Raw genomic sequence first — 13381 nt, forward strand, 5'->3', positions numbered from 1 at the left:
CGCCCATCTGCTTCTCCACCCCTCCCCCTCTCCTTCCTCTCTGTCTCTCTCTTCCCCTCCCGCTGCCCAGGCTCCACTGGAGCAGTTTGCCCGGGCGCTGAGGATGGCTCTGGGGCTTCTGCCTCAGGCGCTAGAATGGCTCTGATTGCGGCAGAGCTACGCCCCAAGATGGGCAGAGCGTCGCCCCCTGGTGGGCATGTGCATGCCGGGTGGATCCCGGTTGGGTGCATGCAGGAGTCTGTCTGACTGCCTCCCCTGTTTCCAGCTTCGAGGGGGGGGGGGGAAGTTGCCGAAAAAATTTTCTAAGTGATTGAGCTGCCAGATTGTCGAGCTGCCAGATTGTCGAGGATTTTTCTAGGCTTTGCATTTGCCCTACATTTTACTCCAGTCTCTTGTATTGAAATGGTGGGCTCTGTCATGAACAAGTTTATTGTCCTCTTTATTTTTACAGACTTTTACCAAGACTCTCTCTCTCTAAAGGCAGTCTGTAATCTTCTCTGTTTTTGTGGACTTATACCCTGCCTCTGCCCCTAATTTTAAAGCTGGGAAAGCTAAGAAAGGTAGAAAACATCGTCATTATGCCCAGCTTGCTGATGTTAGAGCTGAAACACTCCAGGCCCAGGGGTCTTTATAGTAGATCAGACTGCCCGCTAAAACCTGAAACATTTTTAGATCCATTTATTAATTTCGAGGCCAGAAATATAAGGGAGTTTTCTGAGACAAACCCATAAACTTGTGTGTAATTATCTCAACATAATATTTTCTTGTTGGCTTAAACCCAGTAAAAGATCTTGAATTTCACTAGTTCCAGATTAACTTGCTGCCTTGCTTACTTGCTTGCTTGCTTTCCTCCCTTAGTGTCTCTGCTAAGATGTTACCGTATTTCAGGCCTCTTTGACCTTCTGTTTAAAACAGTAGCATCTTACCTCCAGTCCCATCCTCTTTCCCTCTGTCACATTTATTATCATCTGACCTCCTACGTATTTTGTTTACTCTGTTCCCACGACAATGTAAGCTCCATGACAGAATAGATTCAAAGCAATCTTTTTTATTGTTTTGTTCACTGATAAATTCCTCCAGGAGCCAGAATACTGGCTAATATACAGATGCATTCAATAAATGTTTGTTGAATAAATGAACAAACATGATGCTGCTCTCAAGGGACAGGACATAAATACTCAAGGACAGAACGTCATATTAGAAATTCTGAGGTTAGGTTTCAGAGACATGATTTTGCCTAGCAATGAAATCCAAATAAGACTACTATATTTCATACCAAAATCAGAATTAAACAACATATTTATTTTAACCTTCTATTATACTTAACGAGTAATAAAGATATAAAGGAAATAAATAGCAATAGCTAAGGTTCTTTTTTATATTTTAGCATAAAGTAAAAACATGTTTTCATTATTCAATCTATTTAAAGATTTCTGCCATAAAACCATTTTCTTGATGAATAATTTCTGCGATAAAGGGAAACATTAATGATTCTTCACAAAGTTGTAATCTCTAGATTCAGAGTGAAGATACCCAAACATTAGTAAAAATTAGTATTCCACAACTTGCAGACTTCAACAAAAAGATCTTTACTTGACCAGCTGGAAAAGTCGCTTAAGGTAGGACTTAATCTCCTTCACAGCCTCCTGCAACAACCGGCGGTTGGCTCCCACACCCACGTACGTCATTCTATACACTGCAACCAGTGTCTCCACCAGCCTGCCCAGGGGGTGCAGAGGAGTGTCGCAGGCCTGAGCAGAGAGAGTCAATGAAGTCGGTCACCGTGCATTAACAGAGAAAGAATCAATCAATAAATAATAAGTTTTTAAATTTCAGGGGTCAACATTTGAACTAGAAATATTCAAATACTCTTAACTTTGCTGAAACTGATGAGTCTACCCAAATTATATGAAGTAGGAATTCCTAATCTTAATAAAAAAATCCTTCTCACATCTTGGGAAAATACCTTCAGATATACTGATATAGCCTAACATTAAAAGATAGGTTCTAACATACTTTAAAATTCACCAAAAATTTATAAAACGTTACACTGGAGAAAACTAAAAAATGACTTTGATTATACTTTGAAAGAGTAATTTTTCAGTTCCCTTGATTTTTCTCAGTATTCCCTTCCTGTACCTCATGTCAATGCATGTCACACTTTACATCGTAGCTAATGACACAGGATTTGAGAAGGAAGTAAAGACAGCGTGAGCAGGGGATGAAAGCAGACCAGATTGTTTATATAATCTCTAATTTGCTAGTGTTAGCAATGAAAAGCCATTTTAAATTCTGACCCTAATTCTTAACAATCCCCTTGAATATTTTACAAACTTACAAAGCTTTATTGTCATTATAGGGCAATCTTCATGCAGAAATATGTTTTAGTCACAGAATTAACAAAATAAATACATAGAAAGTAAAAAACAGGATCAGGATAAAAATGAGTTGTGAGTAGACTTCAATGATAAATTTTGGTGGCTGCATCATTAAATCACAAGACGAATGTAATTTTGACTACAGCTTTACCTTTATTAAATATTTCCTGATGTCATCATATTTCTCCACTGAGAAGGCACCAACATGCTGAGGAATGAATTCCAAACTCTCTAGTGTCTGAGTCTGTGAGCGACTTAATATCTCTGGACTAGTAAATGGAAAAAAAAAAAGCTTATTAAGAATTTTACATCAAGAAAGCAAGATAATTGAAATGTGCACATAAAACACAGTCACCAACTAAATATAAAATGGAGCAGTGTTTGGACCAAATGATCTCATAAATTGTAACTGATCTGCTATTAAGTTTATAACAGTCATTCCATAGCGATTAATGTTACTTCATAACAATAAGTTAATGAAGATCTTACTCCAATATAAACCAAGGTGTTAGAAGATACTATAACATTAGCTTGAAAAGAGAACTAGTGATAAATTTGTTAGAGAGAGAAAAATGGAATAAAAGGGAGAGGGAAAAGTAAGGAAAAAGGAAATCAAATAAAAGAGCAAAGACAAATAAAAATGAGCCCAAGAAGTAAGGAGATAATGAGGATGCTACAACAGGTGGTGAGGTAAGCACATAACGGATAAAGGGAAGCTTTGGATGAAGAGGTTAAGACAAAACACATATTACAGGTATTGATTGACTTACGACCTGTGCAACTTACGACCATTTGACTTTACGACCACAATCGCTAGCCATGACTGCTCCGCATCTGGCAGCGCAAGCGATGCCCAGCTGGGCGTATGACAGTGCAGACCAGCTTTCGGCAGCACTACCATCTCCACGTGCACCATTCAACCAACGGCCAATAAAATGTTTCATATATTTTGATATATTTTGATATATTTTGCAATTGGGAAAATGTTTCCTATGGTATTTTTTACACCTGTATTTTGTATTTTTGTATGCACCTGTATTTTGTAATTTTGTATGTTTTGCAAATATTAAACCAGTTGTACTGGTAATAGTGTTTTACTTAAACCTGACAAATGTAAAAATAAGAAACAAAATGGTGTAGAGATGATACAAATGGTATAAAATGAACAAAGAAAATTATGATATATAACAATAATAAAAGAAAATTATGATAAAATATGACTTAAAGATTTTTATAACATCATTTCACAGTACTGTACATATAGCCTACTCAACTTACGACCAAGTAGTGTTACGCCCGGTCCGTTGGAACCAATCGTGGTCGTAAGTCGAGCACTAGCTGTAGTAGTAATCAACAGAAGCTTTTGGGGTTGTAATCTACTATTAAATTACAACCAATCAGAAATTAGAAACAGTGCACAAATCATTATTATTGTACTATTTTAGAAAAACAAATAAGATATGGTTTTATATAAGTTAATTCATTCCCTTTCCTTGGAATTTAGGTAACAGTTAACCAAAGTTAACTGGAGGCCTAAACTATCAATGTCTACAATAACGGGCTCTATTAGTGAAGGCTGACCATCTGCATCACACACAAGGGCAAGTGCACAGTTCCAATCAATCCTAAGAGTTTCTATTTCTTCTACTGATAGAGTAGAAGATAAAAATCATGAACTCCATGAATGAAACACTATAATCAATCCCTATGTATCCCGAATACAGAGGACCCAAACTTCCTTCCACACTGCGGTTCTTTAGGGCCAAAAGCTCGGCAATGCTGGTGGAAGTCACGGGCCACGTTAAAGAAAAGGGTGTGAAAACAGGCAGGCAGAGAAAAGAAAAGCAGGGAAAAAGAATGAGAAAATGAGATAAAGGGAAATAAGAAAAAGTAGAAAAATAAAGGAAACTTAAAAAGTACATCTGTAATTTTTCTTTTAGCATGTCAAAATTGTGCTGCTTTTGACAGGCCTCCGAAGCACACTGATGGTAAATACGCAGGCATCTGACCTGCTGTTTCCCCGTACGTAAGACATCATTTTTATCTAGTTGCTTTCAAAATCATGCTTTTTCTATTTAAATATGATGTGTTTGTACAAGGATATATTTGTTTTTTCCCCCCAGGATATGGCTTGCTCAGCTTCTTGAATATGTAGGTGTATGTTTTTCACCAAACTTGGGAAGTTTTCAACCATTATTTCTTCAAATATTTTTTTGGCCTTGCAATTTTTCTCCTTTCCTTCTGAAATTCCAAGGACACGAATATCAGACAACCAGGGCCTTAGAGCTTCACTTTTCTGTTTTTCAGTTTGGGCAATCTCTATTAAACTACTTTCAAGGTCACTAAACTCTTCTGCTGTCATCTTGATGCTGCTATTGAGTTTCCTCGAGGACTTTCTAAAATTTTGGTTACTATATTTTTCAATTCTAAAATTTTGATTTGGTTCTTTATAGCTTCTGTTTTTTGCTTAGACTTAACAGTTTTAATATTTGTTTCAAGGGTGTTTCTGATTGCTCATTTGAGCATTTTTATATTACTAGCAGCTACTTTAAAATTTTCAGATAATTCCAAACTCTATGTTAGGGTGTCACTGACTTCTACTGATTATATTTCTCCAAATTGTTAGGATTTTCATGGTTCTTTGCCAACTAATTTTGATTATGTTATGAGACTCTGGGTCTTATTTATAACAAATGGAGAATTTTTTTTTAAATAAATTTTTATTAATGGTAATGGGATGACATTAATAAATCAGGGTACATATATTCAAAGAAAACATGTCTAGGTTATTTTGTCATTAAATTATGTTGCGTACCCCTCGCCCAAAGTCAGATTGTCCTCTGCCACCTTCTATCTAGTTCTCTGTGCCCCTCCCCCTCCCCCTAACTCTCTCCCTCCCTCCCTCCCATGTCCTCCCTCCCCCCCCCACCCATGGTAACCACCACACTCTTGTCCATGTCTCTTAGTCTCATTCTTATGTTCCACCAATGTATGGAATCATGTAGTTGTTTTTTTCTGATTTACTTATTTCACTCCTTATAATGTTATCAAGATCCCACCATTTTGCTGTAAATGATCTGATGTCATCATTTCTTATGGCTGAGTAGTATTCCATAGTGTATATGTGCCACATCTTCTTTATCCAGTCTTCTATTGAAGGGCTTTTTGGTTGTTTCCATGTCTTGGCCACTGTGAACAGTGCTGCAATGAACATGGGGCTACATGTGTCTTCACGTATCAATGTTTCTGAGGTTTTGGGGTATATACCCAGTAGAGGGATTGCTGGGTGATAAGGTAGTTCTATTTGCAGTTTTTTGAGGAACCACCATACTTTCCTCCATAATGGTTGTACTACTTTACAGTCCCACCAACAGTGAATGAGGGTTCCTTTTTCTCCACAGCCTCTCCAACATTTGCTATTACCTGTCTTGTTGATAATAGCTAATCTAACAGGGGTGAGGTGGTATCTCATTGTAGTTTTGATTTGCATTTCTCTAATAACTAATGAAGCTGAGCATCTTTTCATATATCTGTTGGCCATTTGTATCTCTTCCTGGGAGAAGTGTCTGTTCATGTCCTCTTCCCATTTTTTTTATGGGATTGTTTGTTTGTTGTTGAGTTTTATGAGTTCTTTGTAAATTTTGGATATTAGGCCCTTATCTGAGCTGTTGTTTGAAAATATCATTTCCCATTTAGTTGGCTGTCTGTTTATTTTTATATCAGTTTCTCTTGCTGAGCAAAAAACTTTTTATTCTGATGTAGTCCCATTCATTTATCTTTGCCTTCACTTCTCTTGCCATTGGAGTCAAGTTCATAAAATGTTCTTTAAAACCCAGGTCACAAATGGAGAATATTGACATGATTAATAGAATATGCATAGAAGGCTTGAAATTATCTTTAGAAGAATCTGCTTGTAAAGTTGACTCTTGGCTGGTACCTGTGCATTAAACTTCCTAAAGATTCCCTATACTGACCCTGACTAGGAGGCAGCACAGTGAATAGAGTATCATACTGGGACAATGAGAACCCAGATTCAAAACCCTGAGGTTGCTGGCTTGAGTGTGGGCTCATCCAGCTTGAGCATGATCTCACTAACTTGGGTGCAGGGTTGCTGGTTTGAGCGTGGGATCATAGACACGACCCCATGGTCACTGGCTTGAGTCCAAGGTAGCTGGCTTGAAGCCCAAGGTCACTGGCTTAAGCCCAAGGTCGCTTGCTGGCTTGAGCAAGGGGTCACTCGCTCTGCTGCAGATCCCTGGGTCAAGGCACATATAAGAAAGCAATCAATGAACTAAGGAGCCTAAGGAGACACAACAAAGAACTGATGCTTCTCATCTCTCTCCCTTCCTGTCTGTCTCTATCTGTCCCTCTCTCTGTCTGTCACAAAAAGAAAAAAAATACCTTATACTGATATAAAATATTTCCTAACTGATAAGGGTATTTTGTTGTCCACAGACTATATAACAATGTGTTTTAAGATGCATATCTTCTTTCCTTCTGGGACTGTGGAATTTCAGTAGTTGCTAAACAGAATCCCCATTAAAAACATTGGGCAATGAATCTCTAATGGGTTTCCCTGGGCAGAAACATTGTATATTTGTGGCTGCATTTTACTCCTGGGGGAAGGAGTGTGTTCTGTGTGATCCTCTCAAAAGAGAGAAAGCTGGGAATCTTGCACAAAGACTCCTCTACACTCCTCCCTTCTGATCTGGTTGTGTGTCCTTTCTGAGTTGCTGTAATAACTCTTCTCTGTGAATACGACTCTGTTGAGTCCCTCTAATGAATTACTGAATATGCAGTCATCTTGGGAATCTCCGAAACAGCTGATATTTTTCTTCCAGCTTTCTGTGGGCTGTGGTTCCTGTGTCAGTTCACTTCCGAAGCCTTAGCAGTCCTGTTTGGCTCTGTCTGTGTGTACCACTCAGTGGTCAGTCTGGGACCTGGCTGGAACTCTTCCTGTTAGCTCAGTTCTCAAAGTGTTGGGTATGCCAACTAGGAGCAAATCCACCCGTGTGCAAGTATGGGGTGAAACCAGGAATTCATAAACAACCTTGCAAGGTGCTTTCCAGAGCTCCTCTCTCTGCACTCCCTCCACAGCATGTTCTGGTGCCCCTTTTAGGTCCTCTGGCCAGAAACTGCTTAGTCCTACCAATGTGCCACATCTAGGGCCATGCGGTAGGAGGCTAGAGGCCAAAACATTCAGTGGGATTTGCCATGACTCCTGGACCTGAGAATCTACCAATAGCAGCATCAAGGTGACAGCAGAAGAGTTTAGTGACCTTGAAAGTAGTTTAATAGAGATTGCCCAAACTGAAAAACAGAAAAGAATTCCCTCAAGTTTTAGCTCTTGCAGGCTTCCTGCCATGGCTTCTGAAGCAGCTATAGCTGCTGCCCCTGCCACAGAAGCACTGGAGGCTGGAGCCTAAGAAAATGGAGAGAAAGGGGAGAAAGAAAACCCAGTGTATCTCCACTCTATCTCAGCTTTAGGAGTCTCTTTTTCGCATCCTGAGTCAGAAGCAGAGTTTTTTTCTGGCTCTGTCCATCTACTCCACAGTCCTTACTCCAAGGCTTCAGGTTTGAGTACAGGCTGAGGGATACTGAAGTTTAAAAACTCAGTGAATTCGTAACTGGTTCAATGGTACTTTCGATTCAGGTGTTCTTGCCCAATACACGAGCTGATACTTACTTTTCAGGGTTTTCAAATAGCTTTCCCTGTATCCTGTGTGAGTCTTATAGTTGAGTTCAGTAGAAGATCAAGGAAGGTGTGTTTTATCCTTCTTACCCAGAAAGAGCAGTACATCAATGACTCTTAAATTAAATTATAGTTTTAAGTTAAACGTGGCAAGCCTTGACTAGTTACTGATTTTAAGTTTCCTCTTTGTACCGTGTCTGCCCTACGCTGGGCAGGCGTTGACTCACCTGTCTCTGTGCTGGCGCCGACTGGCAGTCAGGGCCACAGCAATACTGTCCCATGCTTTCCAAACTTCCCCTTGGCCTGCACTTTCACAGCCCAGCTGATGCCAACATTCATCAAACACTGCTTTCCACTTCTCATCAGCTCGCACGGCCAGATTTCCTAGCTTCCTGCTAAAGAAGTAATGACAAGCTTTTATTAATCACCTTTTTTTGTGAAAAAATCATGACTAGAAACTAAATACAACTGGGAGTGCTGTGACAAAACTGACTAGATTTGATGGCGGTTCTATTTTTACAGCACTGAATAAAAATTTTAAAGAGATGGTTTTTAACTACTTAATGTTCATCAAATACTCAAGTCCATGAATTGTTAGGAACAAAGCACATCAGAATTCACTCCTTTACTCTACATTTCCACAGAATTTATTTTGTGAAATTGATTCCTGTTAAAATAAGGACCGTTTGTGCTTTGCACAACTCATAATGGGAATTGTGAAATGCATTACATACGGGGTTCTAAAAATATTGTAAAAATAAACAAAGAAAATACATCAAACTCTCATCGGAACAAAGAATCTAAGATGCTACCAAAATATAAAAACAAAGCTAAAGTTGGAATCAATTAAAAAAAGAACATATATGCCAAAAACTTGTTGGAAGAACATAATATAAAGGCTTAGATTTTGCCTTTCTTTTCGGTATGGGCAGAGTATAACATTCCACTTGGTGTATATACGTGCTTGATCTTTACTTTTCAAAATCAAGTTGTGTTGTAGGTTCCATTTAAGGATGCTTTTTTTCAGTCAACTTGGATACCTGCACCATTAATAGTGGCATTATTCTCAGATACCGAATCTTTTTTTTTTTTTTTTTTGTATTTTTCTGAAGCTGGAAATGGGGAGGCAGTCAGACAGACTCCCGCATGCGCCTGACCGGGATCCACCAGGCATGCCCACCAGGGGGTGATGCTCTGCCCATCTGGGGTGTCGCTCTGTCGCGACCAGAGCCACTCTAGCGCCTGAGGCAGAGGCCAAGGAGCCATCCCCAGCGCCCGGGCCATCTTTGCTCCAATGGAGCCTTGGCTGCGGGAGGGGAAGAGAGGGACAGAGGGGAAGGAGGGGGGAGGGGGGGAGAAGTAAATGGGCGCTTCTCCTGTGTGCCCTGGCCGGGAATCGAACCCGGGACTTCTGCATGCCAGGCTGACATTCTACCACTGAGCCAACCGGCCAGGGCCACATACCAAATCTTTATTTGAAACATCTATGCACTAAGGCGTTTATCTAAATCAAGAGTATAGATTTGGCGATCTAGTGTAGTATCAGATGACAATTCAAGAAGGTTACACTTTGTTAAAAAAAGACTTTAAAAACGTGCTCTGCATTTAAAATATTAACTAGCTTTGATCAAAGCAAGGCAACTCAAAATATTCAATAATTAATCCAGAATTAACATTAGTTACTCACAAGACTTTAGGTTTGTCTTTATCACTCTCATACAGACTAGGCTTGAAGTAGGTTCCAGTGATTTTTATCCCAGATCCCCATTCTCCACTAAAACAACCTTCAATGTAATCTCCATTTGGCATAGTGAGTGTTCCCTAGGTAAAGGTAGAAAAAAATGTGGAATTAGAGAAAGTATTTTCAATTTAAAAAAAAAGAGGAAAAAGAACATCAAATGATTAACATTTCCCTTTCTAACTTATTCATTACCAACCCCCAATTTTTTTCTTTTGTATTTTTCTGAAGCTGGAAATGGGGAGAGACAGTCAGACAGACTCCGCATGCGCCCAACCAGGATCCACCCGGCACGCCCACCAGGGGGCGACACTCTGCCCACCAGGGGGCGATGCTCTGCCCCTCTGGGTCATCGCTCTGTTGCAACCAGAGCCACTCTAGCGCCTGAGGCAGAGGCCAAGGAGCCATCCCCAGCACCCAGGCCATCTTTGCTCCAACGGAGCCTCGCTGCGGGAGGGGAAGAGAGAGACAGAGAGGAAGGAGCGGGGGAGGGGTGGAGAAGCAGATGGGTGCCTCTCCTGTGTGCACTGGCCGGAAATCAAACCCGGGACTTCTGCACACCAGGCCAATGCTCTACCACTGAGCCAACTGGCCAGGGCCTTTTTTCTTTTTTAAATGTGTATATATGCATTTGCAAAAGGAGTATATGAAAATAAAACTTGGATAAAAGAAAAAATATCACAGAAAAAACCCAGTAGCCTGACCAGGTGCTGGCGCAGTGGATAGAGCGTCGGACTGGGATGCAGAGGACCCAGGTTCGAGACCCCGAGATTGCCCACTTGAGCGTGGGCTCATCTGGTTTGAGCAAAGCTCACCAGCTTGGACCCAAGGTCGCTGGCTTGAGCAAGGGGTTACTCGGTCTGCTGAAGGCCCGTGGTCAAGGCACATATGAGAAAGCAATCAATGAACAACTAAGGTGTCGCAATGAAAAACTGATGATTGATCCTTCTCATCTCTCTCCGTTCCTGCCTGTCTGTCCCTATCTATCCCTCTCTCTGATTCTCTCTCTGTCTCTGTAAAATAAACAAAAAACCCCCCACAAACTGGTAAAATACTTTGAGCTAAATGAAATGAACACACAACTTATCCAAATATAGTACTCAGAGGCAAATTTATAGTTGTAAATACCTATGTTAAAAAATAAAAAAGATCTCAAATAGTAATCTAAAATTTCATTTTATAAAATTTAAAAAGGAGGTGCAAGCCCTGGCCAGTTGGCTCAGTGGTAGAGTGTCAGTCCGGTGTGTGGATGTCCCGGGTTCGATTCCCAGTCAGGGCACACAGGAGAAGTGCCCACCTGCTTCTCCACCCCACCCCTCTCCCTTCTCTCTCTTTCTATCTCTCTCTCTTTCCCTCCAATAGCTATGGCTCGATTGGGGTGAGTTGGCCCCAAGTGCTGAGGACAGCTCCATGGCCTCCATCTACCTCAGGTGCTAGGAAGACCTTGGTTACTGAGCAACAGAGCAACGCCCCAGATGGGCAGAGCACTGCCCTCTAGTGAGCTGCCGGGTGGATCCCAGTTGGGGCACATGCGGGAGTCTGCCTCTCTGCATCCCTTCCTTTCACTGAATAAAACAAACAAACAAAACCCCACACAATCATCTCAATAGACACAGGAAAAGCCCTTTGACAAAATCCCCAAATCATTTATGATCAAAACTCCAAACAAACTAGGTATAGAAGGATACTATCTCAGTCTAATTAACCTATGAGAAACCTTTACCTAATGTTATACTTAATTATGAAAGATTTAATGCTTTTTCCCTAAAAGCATTAAAACAAGGGGAACATGTCAACTCCTACCACTTCTATTCAACATTCTACTGGAAAGTCTAGCAAGTGAGATCAGACAAGAAAAAGAAAAAAAGCCTTCCAGATTGCAAAGGAAGAGGTAAAATTATCTTTATTTGCAGACAACATGATCCTATATGCAAAAAATACTAAGAAACACACACACACTACTAGAACTAATAAACAAGTTTAGCAAGCTTTCAGGATACGAGAACAAAATATAAATATCAACTGCATTTTTATAAAATAGCAATAAATAATGCAAAAGTAAAATTAAGAAAAGAGTTCTCTTTATAACAGCATAACAAATATAGGAATAACTAACCAATAATATACAAGAAATGCATACTGAAAACTATAAAACACTGCTGATAGAAATTAAAGATCTAAATAAATGGAGAGACATCCATGTTCATGAATTGGAAAATTCAATATTATTAAGATGGAAATTCCCAAATTAATCTATAGATGCCATCCCTATCAAAATCCCAGCAGGCTTATTGCCGATTTTGACATGACAGTCCTAAGTTGATATGAAAAGGCAAAGGATCCAGAATGGCCAAAACAATTTTAAAAAATAACAAAGTTGGGCCCTGGCCACTTAGCTCTGTTGGTTAAGAGTGTTGTCCCAAAACAAGTGTGTGAATTTGATCCCCGGTCAGGACACACATGGGAAGCAACCACAGAATGCATAACTGAGTGGAACAACAAGTGAATGCTTCCCTTCCCCTTCCTTTTCCCCTTTGTCTCCCTCCCTCCGTCTCTCCAAAAGTCAGTAAAAATTAAGCCCTGGCTTATACAGCTCAGTTGGTTGGAGTATGGTCTACAGCACAGAGCTTGCCAGTTCAATTCCCTGGTCAGGGCATGTACAGGAGCAGCTTGATGTGCCTATCTCTCTCAAATAAATTAAAATTAAAAATAACAAAGTTGAAAGACACTTCCTGATTTTACAACTCAGTATAAATCGATAGTAATCAAGATAGCGTGGTATTGGTATAGAGACATGAGGATCGATAGAATAAGTATAATTCAGAGTCCAAAAATAAACAAACTTATGATAAATTAATTTCAACAAAGATGCCAAGAAAATTCAATGGGAAGAGTTGCTTGGGCAATTAAATACCCACATGCAAAAAATCAGTTTAGACTTCTAACTCATACAATACACAAAAGTTACCTCAGTATGAATCACAGGCCTAAAGATGACAGATAAAACTATAAGACTTTTAGAAGAAAATCTTAACAACCTTGAGTTAGGCAAAAATTTCTTATATATGACATTAAAGCATAATTTATAAAAAATTTTTAATAAATTAAACTTGACTAAAATAAATTTGTGTTTTTAAGGGCTCTACTAAAAAATAATAAAACAATATAATATGAGAAAAACAGCTCTATTAACATAAGATAAGTCACAGTCTGCAAGAAAATATTTGCAAATCCTATATCTAATTAAGGACTTGCATCCAGAATATATAAAGCACCATTAAAATTCAATAAAACTATAAACAATTCTTTAAATGTCAAAATATTTGACTGGGCAAACTGTAGTGTTTATTGCTCCTTTAAACTGGCCTAACCTTTTAAAAACTATGTTTAAATACACATTTCACTGAAGAAGATATTATATGAATCACTAATAAGAACAAGAAAATATGCTCTAATGACATATGACATCATCAGTCATTAGGGAAATGTAAATTAAAACCATAACATAACACGACGTGCCCTCTAGAAAATTAAAAATATTGGCAAAGATGTGGAGAAATTAGAACCTTCATA

At 39.4% G+C, this 13381-nt stretch overlaps 1 protein-coding gene across 5 annotated transcripts in view; it reads right to left on the reverse strand.

Moving 5' to 3' along the window:
* The window catches only part of ALS2 (alsin Rho guanine nucleotide exchange factor ALS2), an 84585-nt gene that overhangs the window by 9243 nt on the left and 61961 nt on the right, over positions 1-13381 (reverse strand). For 4 of the 5 annotated variants that reach the window (XM_066278919.1, XM_066278921.1, XM_066278920.1 and 1 more), the window contains 4 exons: positions 9758-9891; positions 8298-8465; positions 2530-2647; positions 1594-1751 (listed from right to left, as the gene is read on the reverse strand). In XM_066278919.1, the coding sequence (XP_066135016.1) occupies positions 1594-1751; positions 2530-2647; positions 8298-8465; positions 9758-9891 (578 nt within the window). The remainder of the gene's footprint in view (positions 1-1593; positions 1752-2529; positions 2648-8297; positions 8466-9757; positions 9892-13381) is intronic. The other variant, XM_066278922.1, reaches the window with a different exon arrangement.

Source organism: Saccopteryx bilineata, chromosome 5, assembly GCF_036850765.1.
Source record: "Saccopteryx bilineata isolate mSacBil1 chromosome 5, mSacBil1_pri_phased_curated, whole genome shotgun sequence".
In the NCBI taxonomy this organism is placed as follows: domain Eukaryota; kingdom Metazoa; phylum Chordata; class Mammalia; order Chiroptera; family Emballonuridae; genus Saccopteryx; species Saccopteryx bilineata.